The 24,410-nt window shown below is 36.0% G+C and overlaps 1 protein-coding gene across 3 annotated transcripts; it reads right to left on the bottom strand.

Moving 5' to 3' along the window:
* Window positions 1-186: 186 nt before the first annotated feature.
* LOC107662820 (AMP deaminase 2-like) lies at window positions 187-23,825 on the bottom strand. 3 transcript variants are annotated; one of them, XM_016452931.1, is made up of 19 exons: window positions 23,604-23,825; window positions 21,873-22,211; window positions 15,906-16,036; window positions 15,185-15,315; window positions 14,323-14,391; window positions 14,136-14,241; window positions 12,760-12,946; window positions 12,541-12,682; window positions 11,174-11,263; window positions 10,960-11,089; window positions 9,143-9,337; window positions 8,576-8,707; window positions 7,513-7,676; window positions 7,256-7,382; window positions 5,543-5,706; window positions 5,343-5,463; window positions 3,060-3,233; window positions 2,871-2,981; window positions 187-481 (listed from the first exon to the last, which is right to left on the bottom strand). In XM_016452931.1, the coding sequence occupies exons 2-19, from the start codon at window positions 21,958-21,960 to the stop codon at window positions 269-271; spliced, it is 2,475 nt and encodes an 824-aa protein (XP_016308417.1). In that variant the 5' UTR covers window positions 21,961-22,211; window positions 23,604-23,825; the 3' UTR covers window positions 187-268. The 3 variants fall into 3 exon arrangements, with proteins under 3 accessions (XP_016308417.1, XP_016308418.1, XP_016308419.1); XM_016452932.1 differs by lacking the exon at window positions 21,873-22,211; XM_016452933.1 differs by lacking the exons at window positions 21,873-22,211; window positions 23,604-23,825 and adding an exon at window positions 19,001-19,388.
* Window positions 23,826-24,410: the final 585 nt, after the last annotated feature.

Genomic DNA, 24,410 nt, shown 5'->3' with positions numbered 1-24,410 from the left:
TCTGGGGATGATCGTATCTCGAGCGTGCTGACTGGACAGGCGGGGTGTGGGCGGGGTCAGATCGCATCTCGAGCGTGCTGATTGGACAGGCGGGGTGTGGGCGGGGTCAGATCGCATCTCGAGCGTGCTGATTGGACAGGCAGGGTGTAACAGGGTCAAGGCTAGTCTCGAGCGTGTTGATTGGACAGGTGGGGTGTGGGCGGGGTCAGATCGCATCTCGAGCGTGTTGATTGGATAGGCAGTGTGTGGGCGGGGTCAGGGCTCGTCTCTAGCGTGTTGGTTGGCTGGATGTGAATGACAGCCCGTCCTCCTCGATTCTGTCCAGCTCCTGCATTCGTATGGCCTGCGTGATCAGGTGCAGCTCTTCACACAGAGTCTCGTATCGATACCCCACACGGATATCTGGGACGTTTGTGCGCCGAATGTCGTTACTGATGGGACCCTCTTTAGTGTAATCAGGACCCAGCCAATGACTCTTACTCTGAAACGAGGAGAAAAGAGAGAACTGTTTGAGTCGATAGTGTGTCATGCATCATTTCAAAGCAGCTTTACGGGAAAATATAGATTCATAATTATTGAGTGAATTATTATGCATGTTTTTAATATATTGACGCGTATTATAATATAAATATTACTGTAATATAAATATAATAATTATAATGTATAGTAATAATAATATAATGGCATTGTTATACATGGTATAAATCAATATGTACATGTTTAACATTAATAATAGAATATATAAAATGTAAAATATTTGTAATAATTGTAAATATAACGTATGATAATATAATTGTAATATATATTTTATAAACAAATATACACTATCATTAATATTAATAGCATGTATAATTATACTATTTAATAGGGATGTGACGATATCTCACGAGATCAGTCTGGTCTTGCGAGAACGTGACGGTATCCTCGCAAAACAATTTGCGTTTTAAACGATTTAATCGTTTAAAGATCGCTATCTCGATTCAAACACCCACGCGATCTTATTCCTGAATGACAATGATTCAGCTATGTCTATTACGACTGTTTCACATCGAGTGTCAGTGGAGCGTTTTGTCGCTGCCCATGTTAATGAATCATTCATGCTGCTGCTGATCCAGAAAGAGCAACACAAACAGTCTTTTAACCACACATCATTATTTCTGTGTTACAGACATTTAAATAACAGAAGTACTGGGATAAAAGTTTATAGTTTGGGTATAAACTCTTATTCTCTACAGTAGCGATCAAAACGAAAGTATCTTAAAGGGTTAGTTCACTTCTGTAAAAAGTATATAAATTGTAACTTTATTTAGAAAATGACCGATCGTTTCGCTAGATAAGACCCTTCTTCCTCGTCTGGGATCGTGTAGAACGCTTTGAAGCTGCACTGAAGCTTCCACCCAGTGAACCCCACTGAAGTCCACTATATAGAGAAAAACCCTGGAATGTTTTCCTCAAAAACCTTAATTTCTTTTCGACTGAAGAAAGAAAGACATGAATATCTTGGATGACATGGGGGTGAGGAAATTTTAATTCAGAAGTGAACTAATCCTTTAACACTCGTATGTATTGTAACGCTTATACTCTTCCTCCAGGAGGTGGCGACAACTGCCCATTTAAAAAAAGTATTTGTCATTGAATTATTCATTCAGGAGATTCCAATTGTGAAACTTGTCTTTATGAATTGAATTAATTTTGTTCAAAAGACTTAAGCAATGAACATTTTGTCAGAACCACTAGTAAATTACATTATTTTGTTTAGTTTTCTAATCTTTTTTTCTTCAGAATCGTGAGAGAATCGTGTTATATATAAAAAAGATATATATATATATATAAAAAACATGATTCTCAATTTATCCAGAATCGTGCAGCTCTAGTTTACATGTTGTTTATTGCTGCATATAAGTCATTAAAATAGAAGTTTAGTTTCATAAAGTACAAGTTGATTTCAAAATGCACCTACATTTTTTGCATTTTGTGTTTTTCTGCTGAATAAAAGACTTTTTCCCTATATATTTCATCATTGAGGATTTCTTTTAAAACGTCTAAAAAAACCTTGTCTCGTTCTCGTGAACCGTCTCATGTCTCGTCTCGTGGGATAAGTGTCTCGTCACACCCCTACTATTTAATAATAATATAGATTAATAATTATTGAATTACTGTATTAAATTTAGTTTTTAATATATTTATATTAATTTGCATAATAATAGTAATATAATTCTGTTGTATTTAATATATAAAATTATATTTCAGTTTAGTTTTATATTTAATTAGATTTAAGTTACCAAATTAAATTGAATCCTTTTTTAATTAATAATTAAGTTGATATTAATTTATTTTATGTATATACATTTACATAACATATGTTATATTTGAATCTGTCATTTCTATTGTAGTGAATGTTACAGTGTAATTTTATTTATTTGGAATTTTTCCCACACATTTTTATCCACTTTATTTTATTTTACTTTATTTAAAATTACTTTTTAGTTTAGTTTAAAAATTAGAGGAAAGGATTTAAAAAGATAATTTTATAAAATTTTTCACATCAATTTCAAGCCATTTTTAAGATTAGATTTTAACTAGAAAAACTATGATTATATATATTATAACAACAAAACATGCATGGAAAATATTATTGACGATTAAACATTTCAAAGTTAATTTAGTTTTGATAATGTCAGTAGTTTCTACATTGTACTGCTGTTTCATTTTGTGTGTGAGTGTGTGAGTGTGTGTGTGTGAGTGGTCTGTGTGTGTGAGTCTGTGTGTGCGTGCGTGCGTGCGTGAGTGAGTGAGCGAGTGAGTGAGTGCGTGTGTGAGTGCGTGCGTGCGTGAGTGAGTGTGTGTGTGTATGAGTGTGTTTGTGTTACCTTGTGTGAGAAGCCGCTCATTAACACACTGTTTCTAGCGAGTTCACACATGTCACATGAGCTCAGTTTCCACACCTGAGCGGCGATGCTGTACTCCTCCATCAGAGGCTCCTGAAACACACACACGTTTACATATACACACACGACACGAGTCCTCAGACAGGAGTGTCTCATGCCGCCGCCGCTCACCTTAGTGAAGTGGAACTGCAGCGGGTCGTCGGTGGACAGCGACACCATCAGGCCGCGGGACAGATACTCGGGCAGAGGGTTGCGATGGTAACTCAGAAACAGACTGTTGTTGCTGAGCGGAGACATGGCGATGCCCACCTGAGCCAGATAATACAGATACTGCAGGACCGGAGCCTACGACACACACACAGGTACACGATCACTGCTCATCTGACCTCCACTTCCCGCTCACGCATTCAGCTCTGTGTGTTTATCCAGTGTAGTAAACGAGAACCTGTCCAAAATACTGAAAACCAATGATTCTTGAATGACCGACTCTTATGAAGTGCATCAAACACATCCAGAGTGACAGATTGAATTGGTTCTTTTTAGTGAAACAAAAACATTCGTTGCACTGTATGTTTTTTTTTTTTTGTCCGACTAGTGAAATCTTATTTCTAAACAAATGACTCTTTTGAACTGAACTGTTTTATTGAATCAAAATAAGGTCATGTGAACCTACACTGGTTGTGCTGTGTTGATTCACTTAAAAAGGACTGGTTCATAAAGTTAATTTGTTAAGGAGTCAGACTATATTAGTTGCTTTGTATTAGCTAAAAACAACTAGTTACTGTTCTTTTAAAAGTACTAGAATCAAATGAGGCAACCAGGGTAGTATGATTCATTTGAACTGAATCTTTAAATGAATCAAAACTTTCGTGAGCTGTATCTTTTTACTGAATCAAAAGCCACATATCACAACAACTGAAATCCGATTAGCTGAGAAAACAAAATACTGAGCGAGTCATTTGTTTATAAGAGTCATTCATTTAGGCATCGGACTACATTGGTTGCTCTGTAGGTGTTTGATTCACTAAAAAGAAACAAGTGTAGTATGATTCCTGAACAAATGACTCTTATGAACCGGTTCTTTTTAGTAAATCGAACTACATTACACTTTTTGAGTCAATAAAACGAGCCAGGTCATAAGAATTGTTTGTTCAGGAATCAGACTACACTGGTGGTGCTGTACAGTTTTGAGTCAATAAAAAGAACCGGTTCATTCAGAGGTGTTTGTCTTGAAATTAACTGGACTGGAATGGTTGAACTGCATTTGTTTGATTTCGCTAAAAAGAGCCGACTCATAAAAGCCCTTCTTTCAGGAAATGGTTGGATTACGCTGGCTGTGCTGCATGTGTTTGATTCAGATTACAATTGCTTAATTATGTGTGCTCATTAGGGTTGAAAACAAATTCTTAAAAACCGAATGATGCAACCAGGGTAGTCTGATTACTGAACAAATGACTCCTATGAACTGAATCTTTTTAGTAAATCAGAGCTATGCCACCGAATGTATGACTCTTATAAACGGAACCTTTTTAGTGAATCATAACCATGTAGTGCAACTAGAACGACTCTTAAAAGCAGAGAAGAAAAGATACTGTAACCGATTTCCCAAACAAGTAACTGTTATGAATCGATACCAGTTGATAAGAATCGTTAATTCAGGAATCAGACTACATAGGTTACTCTGTATGTGTTTGATTCACTCAAAAAAAACTTTATAGTCCAATTCTTGAAAAAAAAAAAAAAAATTTTAAAGCGGTTCATCGGTTTAGTGAATCAAACACATACAGACCCAACCTGTTATAGTCCGATTCCTGAACAACTGACTCTTTTGAACCGGTTCTTTTTAGTAAATTAAATCCACATAGCGTGACCAGTGTAATCCAATTTCTGGACTTATGATTCTTACGAACCGGTTCATTTCAGTGAATCAAACACATACAGCACAACCGGCATAATCCGATTCCTGAACAAATGACTCTTTTGAACCAGTTCTTTTTAGTAAATCCAAACCACATAGTGTAGTGTGACTAGTGTAGTCTGGTTCCCAGATTAATGGCTCTTATGAACCAGTTCATTTTAGTGAATCAAAGACATACAGCCCAACCAGTTATAGTCTGATTCCTGAATAATTGACTCTTTTGAACCGGTTCATTTTAGTGAATTAAATCCACATAGCGTGACCAATGTAATCCAATTCCAGGACTAAAGATTCTTATGAACCAGTTCGTTTTAGTGAATCAAAGCCACATAGTATAGTGTGGCTAGTGTAATCCGATTCCCAGATTAATGGTTCTTATGAATCAAACACAACCACAGTCAAAGTGAACTAGTTCATTTTACTGAATCACACAAGCACTGCACAACCGGTAGTCTTGATTTCTGAACGAATTACTCTTTTGAAGCGGTTCTTTAGCGAATCAGTTTCTTTTGATTTCCTCCCTAGCGTCCACGTACCTTCCTGAGCAGCAGTCCGTGGGAGATGTTTTCTGACAGCATGAATCCAGACACCAGGTGATGGATAGGCCCCGCCTCCCCGCAGTGAGGTCGCAGCACGAACGTGTTGAAGCCCCGCCTCCTGCTCACAGAGACGGACAGGTGATTCAGGTGATTCTTTATAAAGCGATTCGATCACATGATGTGGCGTGAGTGAGTACCTGCGCAGGTGGTTGAGGACGGTCATGTTGACGTACATGTAGTACAGGTAGTAGGAGTACGGCGGGTTGTCGTCGTCACACCAGCGCGCCGGAGACGGACTGTCCAGGTTGAAGACGTGATGCTCCGGTTTGGACTCGTCGTCCACGCTGTCGAATCCCACCACCTACACATTAAAATGAACGTTTTGTGGCTTACAGTTAGTTTTTCTCCTCCACTCAAACAAACTAGAGGCACCGATGACATCATCGTGCACTCCATAGATTTCTGTCCAATCAGACGCTCTCTAAAATGACAGTGACTGCTTCCTGTTTCAACAGGAAATGTCCTTGTTAAGTGTTTTTATATAGTCTCTAATGTGCACGGAATCAGAATAGCGCACGATAAACTATTCTTTTTTTTATTTATTTTTTTTTTATTTTTATTAAATTTGTTTATTGAACTTTTACAATAATAACAGGATACAGATACAGGAGAATCATGAAAAAAAATTTTTCCCCCCAGCGAGAGAAAAAAAAAGTATAATTAAACAAACTAAATAAAACATAAAAAATAAAAAACTTGATACATATTGTAAAACAAAGAACGTCAAGTCTAATGTCTCGAGTATAGAAAATATCCCCCCGCCTTCAGGAGGCTTTTCAACAAGCTATATCGTGCCATGTGCCCATAGATGAAGGAATTAACTTTTTTTTTTTTTTAAATCTGTTTATTGAACTTTTACAATAATAACAGGATACAGATACAGGAGAATCATGAAAAAATAGTTTCCCCCCCCACCCCACGATAAACTATTCTAGGGGTGCGCCGATCAGGATTTTTGAGGCCGATCACAGAAAGCAGTATCTGCCGATACCGATACTGATCTTTTTAAAGCCTACTTTTTATCATTTATAACTATTTATAGTGATACTCCAATCAGGATTTTTAGACATTTATTTGGTGTAATTACTACATTTTCGTGTCAATCCATGTTCATATTTACTGCAAACAATGCGCTGTTACTTTAATTCGGCGCTTGCAGCTAGAGGTCTGCGCGGGACTGTTTCTTTTAGCAAGGAGCTATTCCGCAGTCACCCGCTACCGCTATATTCACTCTTTGTTCACCCGCTGTCTGCTTAGAATAATTTTCTTCCCGACCCGACCGTTCTGCTAAATTTAGATCTTGTTTCCAGAATCTCACATTTAAATTTCCGCTACTGAAGAAAGAGAGATAGGCTAACAAATAGTAGTGTAGCCTGCACAAAATTGTAGGCTATGTTATTTTATTCGTTCTGCACAAAATTGTATGTTATTTTATTCGTCTTGTCAAGAGTCTTGAATTTATTGACTTTGACTTGAATGTATATGAATTATCTTAAGACACAAAACATGTTTATATGTAAATAATACTAAAATGACATTGCTTGGCAACTAGCTGAAATATTTATGTATTTTATTTTATTTGAAGTAACGAAAATGTATTTTATGGTTGTAGTTTTAATTAAAAAGTCTGACTAGGGTTGCAAAAGGGGTGGAAAATTTCCGGAAACTTTCCAAAAATCCCTGGAATATTCCAAAAAATCCTAGAAAGTTTCCAAATTTACTGGAAATGTCCCACCTTTTTGCAACCCTAGGTCTGACTGTGTTGTGTTGTGTTGTGTTGTGTTGTGTTGTGCGTGTGTGTGTGTGTGTGTGTGTGTGTGTGTGTGCGCGTGTGTGTGTGTGTGACTCACATGCTGCAGTAACAGGTGCAGCTGCGGGTGGCTGCTGGGATTGATGGTGACCTCGAACAGCGGCAGGAAGATGTTCTCCAGCATCTGCTGGAAGTTACTCAGCTGCTGCTTAGTGCGGTAAACGTCACTGCAGACAAACACACAACACACTGTCTCAAACTCACTGTGTGTGTGTGTGTGTGTGTGTGTGTGTGTGTGTGTGTGTGTGTGTGTGTGTGTGTGTGTGTGTGTGTGTGTGTGTGTGTGTGTCTCCTCACAAGAGTCGTGGGATCTGGACGAGCCAGCGGACGTTGTCGGAGTAGACGGAGTGAGAGACGGCCCACAGCGCCAGTTTGTCCCACTCATCCATGGATCGGCCGTAAATGGACAGACGCAGCTCAGCGTTCTGATACTTGCTCTCCTCCAGGTCTGACATCACTTCCTGCGCACACAGGAAACGCACCGCAGCACATTCAGCACTGAATATACACCATCATCTGGGCTCGTTTTGGATTTAGTGACAAAATAATGCATACAGTAATGAGATTTAAACGTGTGCTTCAATGAAGACATTATTAAACATCTTTTTTTAGTTCGTATTTTGTCTTTTTTTAAACTAAACTTTGAAATATAAATATAGTATTTTTTTATTAATTGTAATTTTCTTTACATATATTAAGTCCTTTTCAACACGATTTTATATTAATAATACTAATTAAATAAAAAATGTGCATGATCAATAAAAAATTTGCTTTTGCATATTGTTTCCTTTTCTTAAACTACATTTTGAAAGCAAAATATATTAAAATGAGTTTATATATTATTATTCCTTAAATATATATATATATATATATAAAATATATATATAATGCACTGAATTATTTTTTAAAAGTTTAAACACACGCATTTTTAAATGCGCATATAGAAATATGGATGTGATTAATCATTTGACAGCACTAATAATTATATATATATAATGTATTTAATACAGTCAACTTTTTATTTTGACAATTGTTTCTATATTATTACTTTTTATTCCTAATTATATTCTAATATTCTGTATGTAAATATTCCAATACTGTACATTCATATTATTAATACTATCTTTTAATACAAATATTAAATAAATGCTAGTATTCTAATACCGTACTTATTTATTTATTATTTATGTTATTTATAATTATATATATAATATAGTTATAAATATTTTAATTGAGATATTTATTAGCATTATTTGACAATGATTAATTATTGATCATTTTATATAATACATTCATAGTCCAGTAGTTGTAAATATGACAATAGCTGCTCTGAATTCTGATGAATTATTGTGGTCTGTACCTTGACGATGTGTCCGAAGTACTTCCCGTGGATGTGGTTGTCGGTCTTGATGAAGATCTCTCTGAGGATGGACTCTCCGATGGGGTTGTATTTGGAGTTGAATTTGTCAAAGCGGTGGAAGGTGTTCCTGTCCTGCGGAGGGAGGGAGCGGAAGGCGTCACGTGACTCGCTGTGGCATGTTAGCGTTTTAGCGCGTTAGCATGCGCGAGCGAGTCTTAAGCCCAATTTATACTTCTGCGTCGAACCTACGGCGTAGCCTATACACGCACACCCTACGCCGTAGCCTATAGACGCACACCCCACGCCGTAGCCTATAGACGCACACCCCACGCCGTAGCCTATAGCTCGTTGTTTCTTCTCCGACGAGCCGCTTCTTCGGCTTTTGCCGTGGTACTGCGGGTTACACCAGCAACATGCCCGTGGACACTGCAGACTAGTGGTTTGCATGTGTACTGCACATCGACGCGGACAACACGCAGAAGTATAAATGAAAACTAACGCATAGCCTACGCGTAGGTCCGACGCAGAAGTATAAATCAGCCGTGTTAGCGTGTGCGAGACTCTCACCGCGTGCATGTCCAGCGTGTCCACGCTCAGGTCGTACGCCGTCAGGTTCATGTTCTCGAACACCTCCATCATCGTCTGGCCGCGGCCGCCCTGCATGCGCACGATCTCGTCCGGGTACTTCTTCATGGAGCTCTTGATGAAGCGCAGCAGGTGCTTCTGGTTCATGCAGGACGAGGCGTGGATGTGCGTGTCCACCTGACGGACAGTTCACCACAGTTCACACGCTCATTCATTCTGCTGCCGTTTCACTAACAAACTAAACTATGAAACGCAAATCGGTTTCACGTTTACACTTACATTTTGACCACAATTTATTCCGAGCGAGATCTAGTTGTTGTGCTTGTTTTACATGTTGTTTTTCTCTTTGGTGCAACATTTTGAATTTAAGAATGTTTTTTTTTTCTTGCACTTTCTAATCGCTGTTTGGTTGTTTTTTGTTTGTAGTTGTAATTTCAACTGAATTTGCTTAATCAATAATCATAAAATCACAAATAATCAACATAATCATAAAAAAAAAATCAGTGGACAAGTTGAAAATGCATTAATTTAAATATTGTGTATTTATTAATATTTGTAATATTATAAATATAAGTATGTTTTTCTATAATTATATTTTGTTTTTTATAACATTTTCTACAAAATAATTACATTTATTATACAGTAAAGCAATTTTCAATTTGATAATTTCAATATAAGTAATTTAATTTGCTAGTTTTATAATAGTTATCTTGTATTCTAATATTCTATATATTTCAATATTCTCATGCTATACATTATATTTATATAATAATTAGTGCTGTCAAACGATTAAAGGCATACAAAATAAAAGTTTTTGTTTGCATAATATCTGTGTGTACTGTGTATATTTATTATGTGTATATATATATAATTTTTCTGAAATGTATGCATATATGTGTGTGTATTTATGTATAAATAATAAATATACACAGTACACACACATATATTATGTAAACAAATCTTTTATTTTGGATACGATTAATTGCGATTAATCATTTGACAGCACTAATAATAATGTAATTTATAATTATGATGTTTTATATGATAAAACAATGCTATAATATAAAAATATTGTTCTATATTTTCTGCATAAATAATTTATTATTTTACAGTTAATTATACTATTATTATATTTATTTTTATCATACAGTAAAAGTATTTAAATTTGTAATATTATTTTTACGTGGTTAATAATTGTTATTTTAGTAGTCTATTTATTTCAGTACTCTAACACTGTACATTAATATTTAAATGTTATATTTTTTTTTTATTCTAAAACTGTATATTTATTAGTATTAGTTTTATTTTTTAACATACTGGTACAAAATGTATAACCTGAATGCACTGTAAGTTGCTTTGGATAAAAGCGTCTGCTAAATGCATAAATTATTATTACAATTATTATAAATTAGTATTATATACATTACACATATTTATTACATACATTTGTGATTATATCATTTATTATAAATATTCAATACATCATATTTTCATGTTGATGATTATTACTATACTAGCAAATTTAATTCTATTAGATTATTTAAATATTTTTATATTCTAATACTCTACACTGCTATTCTACTTTCATTTAGCATATTTACGTATGTGCATAATGATATATTTTTGATGATCAGATTGCAGATTCTTTAATCTCTTCATACATATGTTGCTAATCTATTTCTCAGTCGATTTAATGATTTTAATGGTTATTTCTACCTTAAACGGGATGAGCACCTGTCCGAAAGCGCTCCGCTGTGGTTTACGGTAAATAACTTCCGCTAACTGAAGGCATGCGTCACCTTGCGTATGTTGTAGAAGTCTCTGTGCGGCACCTTCTTCTGCGCGGCGAGCTCCTTCATCTCGTTCAGCAGGACGTGCATCTGAAACTTGGAGCTCAGATACTGCAGCCGCCGGTAACAGAACGACTTCCTGCAGAGAAACGCACACATCAGACGCGGCCGAACACGCAGCTGTGCGCCGAGCCCAGTGCATGCTGGGAAACGAGTCACTCACACTGGGCCGTTAATGATGAGCGCCATCATCACGTTCATGTCGGCGATGTATTCCTGCAGGTCTGGATACGGCAGGTCCAGCTCGGTGCTCCTGTGGATCATTTCAACACAGACGTCTTTGTAGAGCCACAGTTAAGTGCTAAAGACTAAGACACTTTTAGCAGTGAATGAAGAGACAAACTCTGTTTCAATCCTAGTGAGTCGTCTACATAGTGAGTGTCTTTAGGCATCATATATGCACACACTCCTGTCATGAAGACATTTTTTGTTGTTTGAAGATTAGCACTTTCATCAGTAGTTTCTAATATTAGTCAAATGTAATTTTTGTATTACTGATTATTTTTGTTGTTTTTTTTCAATTGATTTTCTAGATGTATTATTTGATTTTATTTATTAATTGGTGTTACATTTCTTTGAATTTCAGTTCAATTTGCTTCTACTCAAGTGTTATTTTAGAATCATTAATATATAATATCATATATTTTGAATTATACATTTTAATTTTACTTTGTTTTAGTAATTTTGTTGTAAATTTGTTGTTTTTGTTGTTTTATTTTAATTTTTTTAATATGCCCATTAATTTTATTTTTGTTTTTTTTGTAATTTTAGAACTTAAACTAAAAGAAACATTTTAGAATATTTTTAAAAATATTTTATTTCAGTTAGTTTATAAAAAAAAAAAATTTAAAATGTTTTTAATAGTTTTATTTATAGTTAACGATAATAACCCTGCATAGAATCAAACATGCTTACGAGTTTTTATACTTTCTTTTTCTTTTCAATTAACATGTTTTTTAATTGTTACATTTTAGTTAACAATAGTAACACTGATTCTACTTTATTACAAATTATTAAAATTTGCATTGAAATTTGGCATCCCGACTGCCAATCCCAGAATGCACTGTCGTGTGCAGTGAAATTTAGTTTATTCTTACAAGAACATTTATTTAAAAAACATATATAAATAGATCTATTTATAAAATACATTTATTTAACATAATTATATTATTTAGAACAGCTATTCAGAGCTATAATGTATTGCTAAGATTTTTTTAAGAACACTGGAGTACGTTACAATAAAAAAAAAACTATTTCAGTCTTTTTACATCAAAATTTTACATTTAATTCAATGCTTTCCTTTCTGTTTCTTTGTAATTAATTGTGAGATGTACTAGCATTTTCTGAGTGAGAACCGTTTCTGCACCATGTTTTTTTCCAGTGTATTTCTGTTCATGTAGACGAGGGTTTGAAACAGGCTCATGTGTCTTCATGACCCATTTTTCCTTTCGAGGACGTCCCCAAAAGGAGGTTTAGCTAAATTTAGCTAATTCAGAGGACATCTGCAGTCGGTTTGTCCCCGAAACTCACTTGTCCATGGGGTTTTGTGCGGTGTAGACGTGAATGACTCCATCCACCATCTTGCAGCTGTATCCGGCGTCCGGCGGCAGGTTCTTCGTGTCCTGCCCCTCGTACGGGTGCGTTTCTGACACCGGCGCGTGAACGGACATGTCTGAGACACACACACACACACACATAAGTGCTGGTTTGTGTTAGGTTCTGCACACATGTCGAGGCGCTCACACACACCTGAGTCGACGGGACTCTCGTGAAGGTCCTCGTATGCGTCGATGTCCGGCGGTCTCTGGCTGAGCTCCTGCAGGGATCGTCCAGTGGTTTTATAGAAGGTCTGCAGAGACAGAGCCATGTACTTCTCTCTGATGAACAAGGCCTTCACAACACACTTCGCTGCGTCCACCAGATCCGTGAACGGCACCTGAACACACAAACGTCACAAGAATCCATCTAGAATCAGTGCATTTGTCCTGTTTTACAGTAATAAGATATCTAACTTAAATTTGACAACTTAGAGAAAACGTAATATTAAGAATTTTTAAAGAACAAAGCTTAAAGAAACAAATAATACTAAGAATATTTAAAGAACTTAGAGAAACTTAACGTTAAGATTTTTTTAAAGTAGTAAACTTACAGAAATGAGAGGAAACTTAACATTAACAAACTTTTAAAGAACAAAACTTGGAGAACTTGGAGAAAACCTAATTAATATTTCTAAAATTTAAAGAGCAAGACTTAGAACTTAGATGAAACTTAGTTTTAGGAACTTTTTAAAGGACAAAACTTACAGGACTTCGAGAAAAACTCAATATTAAGAACTGCTTAAAAAACAAAACATTGAGAATGTAGAAAAAAACTTAGAGAAACAAGTTTTTAAAAACAAAAACTTAGAGAGAACTTAATATCAAGATTTTTTTACAGAACACAAGCTTAGAGAACTTTGAAAAAACTGAGAAAACTTAATATTAAGAATTTTTAAAGAACAAAACTTTGAGAAGTTAGAGGATGACTTTTTTTCTGTATGAAAATCATGCTGATACAGATTTGTTTTATTAGTAATTTCTACATTAAATTTCAGTTTGAATTGCAATTTAAGTTTTCCATCTAATGTTTCAACTTCAGCTATATTTCAATGAAGAAATCATTTTTTATATTTTTTTTTAACTAAAAAACTTAAGACTAAACTGATTTTATCACGATTTATCAAATATTTATTCACATGTTAATAATTGATTGCTCGCTTGATTTTTTTTCTCATGTTGTTTTCAAATGATTTATTGATTTCTCACTTCATTCAAGGATTTCTTAAGTGATACTGAAATTTCTTCAATTTCTTTTAATTCTACTTCCTTAAATTCGTAATTCAAATGGAAGATTCACACCTAGCAAGAATTTTGTTGCAGCAAGTTAAAATATTACGCGTTTTTATTCAGTAGATTGCTTTTAGTATTACTAACATTGTGAAAAGTGCTACAAAAATACTACCTGAGGTTAATTTGCACTTAAATGTATTAGTACATATACAGTAATGAGTGCTGTAAAAGGTATTTCTCTGTTTTATTGTCATTTTTTCACACAAACTAACTGAAGCTGGTTTCTCTGGTTCTCACCCCACACTTCTCCTCTCCTGAGATGGACACGCGCTGGAAGTTTTTCTCCACAAGTGTCTCCATATGATGCAGGTCCACCTCGTCCACATGACTGTCCTTCAGATACCTGCAGACGGACACATGAGATGAAATACACGGAGGATCAGACAGACAGACAGACAGAGACGGACGGACGGCAGTGACTCACTCCAGGTCTGCAGCGCTGTCTATTTTCATGAAGTCTTGTTTCGCTCGCAGCAGAATCTCGGGCTCAAGCCTTGAAGGATGTGAAGGACACACACACACAAGAGGAGAGAGTATAAATCACTCGGATTGATTTTTCTAAAGAACTTTCATTTAAAATGCAGCAGAGGGAATCTGAAACTCTCCACCCGAGCAGAAAGAGTGTATGTTTAAGCATCTGTAAGAGACACAAACCCAAACACACCCACACAAACGCCTGAAACGCGGCCAAACTGTGGCCTGTTGTGTCTGTGTGCGATTATGAACGTCTGCGGTGTTTGTTGGGTGTTTTGGGTCAGTGTGTTCAAAGAAAAGAATTCACACAGATCACAAACAAAATGCCTGAGCAGGTGCAAAGCCATTATAATACACTCCGGGCCAAAATATCACAAACAAATGATTTTTTGACTTTCAGAAACTTCAACGGTTCTCAAAACATAATTTTGCCTGAATAGAAGACTTAAAATACTCTGAAATATGCTTAAAAAAATCAGTCTAACGACTCGGTCAAAGATCTTTAGGATATTTAATAAATTATATAAATTAGCTTAATAAATATATTGAAAGTAGATTATTATTAATAATAAATAATATTACCAAAATTATTAATAAATATCTTTAAGATTAATAATATTCCCCTTTTATTTTTTATTTATTTTACTTTACAATGTTTTTTTTTTAATGTACTTGTGTTTAATATTTTATTCCAAAATCTCAATTCACGTAATGAACCTTAAACATTAAATATATTCTGATTGGCTTTCAGTGTGCGCAAAAAAATTAGATGCATTACACATAGTTAGGATGTGTGTGTGTATATGTTGTACTTGACATCTTGACTGATCTGTCGCTCCAGACGGTGGCGTTTCTCCTCCAGCTGTTCAATAGGACTCTCTTCAGGAAACTCGTATGGAGCGCAACGCATGTCGCTGTCCGTCAGACTCCTCGCCAGCAGCTCCTGCACATGCGTTACACACACATACATGTTACAAGCACACTCACGCTGAAGAGCAAACGCACACACGTGCTACAATCACACACACGTGTTACGAACACACGTTACAAATGCTTGTTACAATCATACACGCATTACAATAACACACACACACACGTTATAAACACATATGCATGTTACAAACACACACACACACACATTACAAACGTGTGCATTACAAACACACACGTGCGTTACCGTTATACATGTGTGTTGCAATCACAGGTTACATACACACGTTACACACGCGTTACAATTATACATGTTGCAATCACACTTTTCATACACACGTGTTACAAACGCACATGCATTGCAATCACACACGTTACATACGTGTTACAAACACACGTTACACACGCATTGCAATCATACATGTTACACACGCATTACAATCACACACACATGTTACAAACACACACATATTACACACGCCTTACAATCATACATGTTACACACACACACACACGTCAATCATACACGTTACACACGTTACAACCTCGCACATTACAATCACACACACACATTACAAACACACGCGCATTACAAACACACACCTCAGCGATCTCCTTGTATTTGCCGTCCATGGATGTGCGCAGGTCGATAGGCAGGTGTTTGTGGGTGACTGGTGTGCCGGGCAGAGAGCGCTGGGACATCAACGGCCTTACGTCAGCAGAGCCACACAGATCTACACACACACACACACAGTTATTAAAGATGCTAATAATAGTGCTGTTAATATCAGTCACTGGTACTGGTGCTCATAGTTGTGTGTTCACTCACGATTTTCACCTGCTGGACAATACAAAAAAAAAAAAACTCCACACTGAAGGAGGGACCCGAGTCAGACTACAGACAAGAGGATCACTGAGACAACTCACACCAGACAAGAAGAAAAAAAAAACACATAGCAACCACACAGCGACCATCCACAACGCCCTAGTAACCTAGTAACGCTCTAGCAATCATCTAGAACACCCTAGCAACCGCACAGCAACCAAGAACAACACCCTAGAAAAGCTTTAGTATCTACTTAGAAACATTTAGCAGAATAAATTGACCGACTAACTGGCTGGTTTTTGTCAGAGTCATTCATGACAGCAGTGCAGCATTCAGTGCGGAAACCATCCCATACAGTATGAGCCGGAGTGTCTGATTCTCATTATTAAAGCACAGAGCTCATGTGCAGATGACACTCATTCATCAGTGTCAGTAACAGACGCTTCACACTCACACTTCAGTGCACTCAGTTGTGCATTAGAAACAAATCTAAGATGAATCAGAAAACAGTAATATATTGATGAAAAACCACTTAAATAATACAAGATATTTTAAAAAACATCTGGGAGTTTTGTCTGTACAAAGAAAGCCAAAACAATGTCCATACAACGTTCTTCAAATATCATTTGTGCTCTGCACAAGAAATATATGATGTTTCAAAACTGTTTATTTATTAAACTGTCTTTATTATTAGCGCTATTTATTATTAGTGTTTATTAGTCCAAGTACTTTTTTCTTTTACATTTCCTATCAATTTTTTCTCTGTGTATTATATAAAGAAGTATACGAAAATTGAAGTCTTCAATTAAACTTAATTTTATATTTAATTTTGATATTTCAAATTTACCGTTTCTTTTCTAAAATACTGGAAAGGATTGCTGCAGCCCAGGTCCAGGATCATCTTTATGATAATAGTTTGTATGAGCAATTTCAATCTGGCTTCCGTTCACGTCATAGTGTTGAGACTGCATTAGTTAAGATTTCCAATGATTTATTGGCAGCTGCTAATTCAGGACATCAATCTATATATACTTATTCTGCTTGATTTGAGTGCAGCATTTGATACTATCTCGCACAGTATTTTGTTGGACAGATTGGAGTCTATTGGAATCATGGGCACTGCCCTGACTTGGTTTCAATCTTATCTAACGGGTCGTACTCAATTTGTAGTTGAAGGAGTTTACATCAAAGCCTTCATGTTACTACTGGGGTTCTGCAGGGCTCAGTTGTGGGTCCTCTCTTATTTATTATTTATCTTCTACCTCTTGGTAATATTTTTTAAGAAATTTGGCATTCAGTTCCACTGCTATGCTGATGACACCCAACTGTACCTATCCTCCAAACCCACCTCTACTTTTCCTCCGTCTATCCTCTCAGATTGTATAGCTGAGATTAAAGAGTGGTTTACATCAAATCTTCTTAAACTAAATAGTAGTAAGACTGAAATTTTTCTTGTTGGCTCAAAAACCAATCTGGCCAAGTCTAAATGTTCCTCGGTGAATATTTAAAATTTTCCAGTGTCTGTGTCTAAACCGGTTAAAAGTTTGGGTGTCATCTTTCACAGTACTTCATCATTCGAAGCACATATAAATAGTGTCATTTCCACATACATAATATTAATCGTCTTCGTCCGGCTCTTTCGGGTAATGAGCACAGTGATCCTTGTTCATGCTTCAGTCACTTCCCATATTATTGTAATGCTCTTTTTTGTGGTCTGCCTTCAAAGCTTCTCCATAAACTTCAGTTCGTACAGAATTCAGCTGCTTGAATTATTTGCAGAACTCCTAATACTGAAGACATTACTCCCATGTTACAACACTTGCATTGGCTCCCGGTTAAATACCGTACTGAATTTAAAATCCTTGTCCTTACTTACAAGGCACTTACTAATCTTGCTCCTTCATACTTATCTGACCTTCTTCATATCTACAGTCCTACACTTTTTTTTTAAATGTCGCCTTAAGACCCATCTTTTTAGGCAGGCTTTTATGTGATTGCTTGTATGATCGTATTAGGTCTGTTTAGGCTGTAATTATTATTTCTGTCAGGACCACTATCGTCAAATATGATTGACAATTAGCATACAGTTTGGATTGGCGGTATGGTTCTGTTCTGGGCAAGAACTCCCTGCGCCTCCATGCAGCCTAGCATGGATGAGAGCAGGAAAAGCAGCGATAGCCCCCCCAGGGTAAACAGAACAGAACCAACATAAATGTATTGCAGATATCGTTAAAGTTCAATAATGTTATGTACACATTTTAGAATTAGTCTGATTCAAAGGAGAATCAGAAGGCTGAATCCTGACTGACAGAGGAGGAGCTGGGGATGGAGGAGGGTAATTAGCTATTGAGCAATGCGAAAACTGCTGATAATACTGAGGGACCTTATATATGAATGCTTAGATAGGTGTCGTATTCCCATAGGTAGATGGGGATCAGCTGGGAGACAGCTGATGCAAGCTTGACTAACGTGACCTGCCAGAACTAACGCTATGCTTGATTGTTGTTTAAGGTTGATTGTTTCAATGTAAGGTGTCCTTGAGTGTCATGTAAGGCGCCTATTAGTAAAATGGGTAAAAAGATGGGTATGTATGAATACAGAGAGAGTGACAGTTATAAAATTGGCATTGAAATACCGGTAAAACAACAATTTTCCTGTCAAAACACAGGAGTTTGACTCATCATGTGACTTTAAGGTGATCATGTGACATGCGTTCCACAACATTCCATTTAAAACACCTCAGCCCACTGCAAATAAAGCCATCTCACACACACACATGAATACAGAGAGCCGCATGCAGAGCTGACAGGACGCGTGTGCGTAATGAGTGTGGTAACTGTGTGTAGTGTGTGGTGTGCAATGTGTGCAGTACCTGCGTGTAGTCTGATCTCTGCTGGGATGCTCAGGATAACAAGCACTTCCTGTCCAGCTATGTGTGTGTGTGTCTGTCTCTCCCTGCAGCGATTCTCTCGCAGTGTGTGTCGGGACGCTCGGGTTCACTCGTGTTTGGCTCATACCATGTTGCAGATGGAGGTGGGGGGGTTTGGTGGCGGGACGCACCACTGTGTGTTTAAACCCCACTGTGTTTACAGTGGAATCCTGGGAAAACCAGCATGAACACACCTTTGTCTGTGTGTGTGTGTGTGTGTGTGTGTGTGTGTGTGTGTGTCCCAATGCAGCACTAGCGTACTGTGCAGCACAGCAGCACATACTCTGTAGTGTGTACTATGTGTACTTGTGCACAAGCAGTGCGCTACACTGTAGTCACATGACCTCATTACATTACATTTTATTCAAGGAAAGGAAATGAGAGAAATGAAGCGACTCTGTCGAACAAGCCAATCGCGTCGTGTCTGTTTACTCCAGAACGCACACCAGCCTGAAAAATAAAGTTTTATTTGTGTGTATATTTATATATATATCATATATCATATATCATATATATCAATATATATATATTTTTTATTTTTTTATTTTTTATTTTTTTTTAAATACAACAATCATATTACAATATTATATTATATATTTGATTAAAATTGTTATTATATTGAGTTATTTTATTATCTATATTAATATTGTATTATTACTTTATAACTACTTTTTTCTATTTGTTTTATTATTGTAGCATTTATTAGCCCCGCCTCTGTCAAATGAGCCAATCACACGTCTCTTTACTCAAAAATGCACATTAGCCAATCTACCCTAAATATAGTTTTATTTGTGTGATCTGAGTTTTAGAAGAATTTGTTGACAGATTTTTCTCATTTGAATTTAAACATAATGTGACTTTTTTTTACGAGCATCTAGAAAATGATTCGCTGAAGTTTGTTATTTTTCTTTAATATTATCTCTATTAGTAGTGTTTATTAGTATACATTATTTTTTCTTTTTTAAATTTTCTATTGATATATATTATTGTAACGTGGTGTTTTGTTGCACATCTAGAAATTATTTTCACTAAAGTTTTCTAAAGTCTTTTTAATGTATTAAAAATGTGTCACTTTTTTGGAAATTTTCTTCATATTTTGGTGTTTTCAACCAAATATAAGATGGCCACCGAGTGAATGGACATGCCTTAAAAGGATTTAATTCAGAAATATCATCTGCAAATTCAAATTTATGGCTCTTTTACATTTTTAAGCCAATTGTGTATGTTTATTTTTATTTTAGTTTCCATAAAACCAATCACAAACTGACATATTATTCTGTTTCAGATAAGTCCCGCCCCTGAACGACTGTGATTGGCTGTTCTATTTCAGTCTTTTACTGTGTATGCAGGCTGTTATTGAGCAGAATAAGCGGAGTGAAATAAATTGTCTGTAACCCAGTGTCTAGACTGAGCTTTAGAAACACACACACACACACACACACACACACACAGAGGTTCATATTTAGAAGCTGAACGCACACATTGTGTTGCTAATGAGAGATCTGTGTTCATTGTGTGTGTGTGTGTGTGTGTGTGTGTGTGTGTGTGTGTGTTTCAGTCTTAAAGGCGCAGAACTGCAGGAGACTAATAATTTGTAGGTGTCATAATGTGACGGGTGAGTGTGTGTGATATTAACTGATCTCTGTGATTAACTGTACTTTAAACTCTCAAAGCCTTCAGCCTGATAGACCCGTGTGTGCGTGTTTTAATTCTACTAATAATCATTAGACTACAACAATTAAAACGATATGCATTATATGTTGTTATATTTTGTTGTTAATTTTTAGTATTTTAGTATGCATTTATTAATTTTAATAGTAGTAGTAGTATTTATGAAGTTATATTTAAATGTTAAAGAAAAAATACATTTTCATCGTTGTTTTGGACTGTCAAATCTTTAAGCTTAAAATATGCATTTCTCACTCATTTTGTATTCATTGGTTTACACGTTTATTTTTTTTACATATTGTTTTATTTATGTTGTTTTTATATTGCGGTTTTATTATTTATATTAATACTGTCATTTATTATGATTTTAGTATTTATTTATTATTTTTAGTAGTAGTAGTAGTTTATGCCTTTATATTTAACTTTAAAGTTGTGTGATCTAAATGCTTACAAAAGTTTTGATTGTGAAATGTTTTTCTCTTATTTGTTTTCATTAGTTTACACACTTTTTTCATTTATTTGAATTCTCTACAATTTATTTATTTTTTTTTTTTTTTTGGTGCAATCATTCACCAAGACTTATTCTAGACTCATATATTGTTGTGCTATTAACTGAATTGTCTTGAAATCATTGCATTCTCGTCTCTTTCAGATAAACCAGAAGGTTGCAGGTACAGGCTCCTGTGTAATTCATGAGCTCTCACGTCACACGCCTGGACCAACACTTACCCACAATCCCACATTCCTGCACTCCGCACTTTTCATTAATATATTGATGCGCTCGGGACGAAGCAAACAAAACTGACTGGAAAATGATGAAAGTCGGTCGTTTCTGTTCTGAGATCAGACCGAAACACTGACCTTCACTAATTCACCTCACATGTGTTTGACCAGTGCAACGGAGATTACTAAATACATTTTAAATGATTTAATTAAAATGTAAAAAACACAGTTAAAAATACATTTAAAAACAATTATATTTAACAAATATTTATTTTAATATTGCATCCATTTTGCGGAGTAAAAAAGCACTCAAAAAGAAAACAAACTCCAGACTGGCCTGAACTGCTCTGAAGATATGGTCCCCATCACACCCCACCCCGTCTCTCTCTCAGCCTGTCTGTCTCCCCTCTGCGGCGGGACTCACCCGGGCTGGTCCTGCTGTGTAAACTGCCTCTCTTGCAGGGTTTAGTTTTGCTTTTGCTCTGCGCCGGAGCTGCGCTGGAGTCCGACATGCTGCCGACCGTCCGTCTGCACACGGGACAGATGGAGAGAGAGAGAGGGGACGAGTGCTAGGAGACAGACTCTCTTATCAGAGCAGGAAGACATGCACAGGGGGCGGGGCTTGGGGATCTCTTAGCGCAGAGGTGGAGGCGGAGCCACTCCCTTCATACATCAGCAGAGGGGAGGGGCTTAGGATTCCCCCACAACATGCTCAGCCTCATTTTGATCTGTTGCTGCAGTAACCATGCAGCAGAAGACATCACTGAGCGAGAGAGAGTGTGTTCCAGTGGCAGGCTAGCCTACTGTTTCTGCAGTATGTAGAGGTTTCTAAAATGACTTGAGCGTTTTGTTCAGATTAAAAGCTATTTTTTTGAAAATTTAAAAAAAAAAAAATTAATATGAATTGTGAATTAAAAATGAAAAATATACATATAAATAAAATTGATTTAATAAATGATCTACTTGTAAAATTAAAAATAATTGTGCATTCAAAATTAAAATTATATATATGTGATAATAAATAAAAAAAATATATATATATTAAAATGACAAAGAAGCAAAAAATAAATAAACAAAAACAAGTAGTAAGTATAGAAATAGAAAAAAGAGTAAGTGTTAGAGGGCTAAATTTTAAATAAAATAAAGAAAATAGATTCAAATAAAAGAGTGGTTTCAGTTTAATATGTTGCAGTCTCATTTATTGGTAATATGTGATAATAAATAAAATTGATGGTAATAAATAATCAAATAATATTGGGCTTGTTGTTGATGCCGCGGTTGATGATTTGTCTCGCGAGAGTTGGCAACAGTGATGCGACACAGTCAACACAACGCAATAAAGCGCTGATAGCGGGATAATAATCAGGTCTGCTGTTCATGCGGACTTTCAGCTCCATAAAACTGGGAACTTTGACCTGGTTAAACATCCGCCTGATCGGAAAACAGTTCCGTTTAGCCCCTCAGATCTGCTGTGGACGCCTGTTGCTGCAGTAACCATGCAGCAGAAGACATCACTGAGCGAGAGAGAGTGTGTTCCAGTGGCAGGCTAGCCTACTGTTTCTGCAGTATGTAGAGGTTTCTAAAATGACTTGAGCGTTTTGTTCAGATTAAAAGCTATTTTTTTGAAAATTAAAAAAAAACAAAATTAATATGAATTGTGAATTAAAAATGAAAAATATACATATAAATAAAATTGATTTAATAAATGATCTACTTGTAAAATTAAAAATAATTGTGCATTCAAAATTAAAATTAGAAATAAAAATACCTAACATAAATAAATACATACATACATATATACTAGGGCTGCACGATAAATCGCATGCGACACAGAGCCGCAACAGTTCCGTTTAGCCCCTCAGATCTGCTGTGGACGCGAATTAAGTCAAAAAAAAAAAAAAAAACTGGTAACGTTACTGAAGAAATCATTAACGCGAATCCAGTCAAATGCAAAAGTGCCAAACAATGAAAACATCAATTAGCTACAGATTCGCAGATGAACTTGAGTCGAGAGTAAACAGCGGTAGTTATCAGAAAACAGTGAAGACTCGTGTATTACAGTTGTGTGCATTTTGTAGTATCCTATATGCGTGTGTGTAGTTATGCAGAATTATGCGGTATGATTTTATAGACCGTTTCGTTGTTCTGGACTCACTCGACATGTCTGTAGATGCTGATCCGGTTTGATCCAAACTCTGCTGCTGATGAAAAGATGATGCTAATAACAATGATAGCCTAATGCTAGGTAGTTTCGGTGTTTGATGTCAGCCGAATAACTGCTTAAGTTATCCCGTTAATCCAGATTCAACTCGTTGATGAACTCGGAGTAGATTCGGACCGTTCAAATTGTTCAGGAACTTTGATACAAAATCGCCGAAAAATTGAGTCACGCTTAAAGGGACCGCGGCACATTTACACGCGCGACCAATCAGGACGCGATTAGATTAGAACCTACTGTCGCTGGTGTACAGGTACGTTCGAGTTACTTTAAAACAATAAATCGATAAAGAACTTGTATGAGCTGAATCAGTGTTTTAAGAGTGAAAGTAGATGGTGTCTGGGCTCTGTTTCATTCCGTCCAGCACCAGTGTTGACACTGTTCAGTTTCTCTTCAACTTCAAAGTACTTCATTGCCTTTTAAATTATTTTAATTCATCATTTTGAATCCAATACATCAATACACACAAACAGATGGCGACTTATATAGTTCTTTATACTTTTTTACATCAAATTATATATTGTACTTGTACTGTAGTTTACTGCCAGATTTGATGATATTCACGCAATGAACCTTAAACATCATGGATGCATGTTGCTGTAAAGGTTTTGTCTTTTATTTGTAGGTTTTGTTTAGTTGTTTTCTCATGTGTCCTGCTCTTCCTGATGTCTTATTTGGTTCTGTGTTGTCTTTGTAGTCATTTGTTCATGTTTGACATGATTTATGTTGTGTTGTATGTTAATT

Source organism: Sinocyclocheilus anshuiensis, unplaced genomic scaffold, assembly GCF_001515605.1.
Source record: "Sinocyclocheilus anshuiensis isolate Anshui unplaced genomic scaffold, SAMN03320099.WGS_v1.1 scaffold1815, whole genome shotgun sequence".
NCBI lineage: Eukaryota > Metazoa > Chordata > Actinopteri > Cypriniformes > Cyprinidae > Sinocyclocheilus > Sinocyclocheilus anshuiensis.
This window is presented reverse-complemented; position numbering and strand designations above follow the sequence as displayed.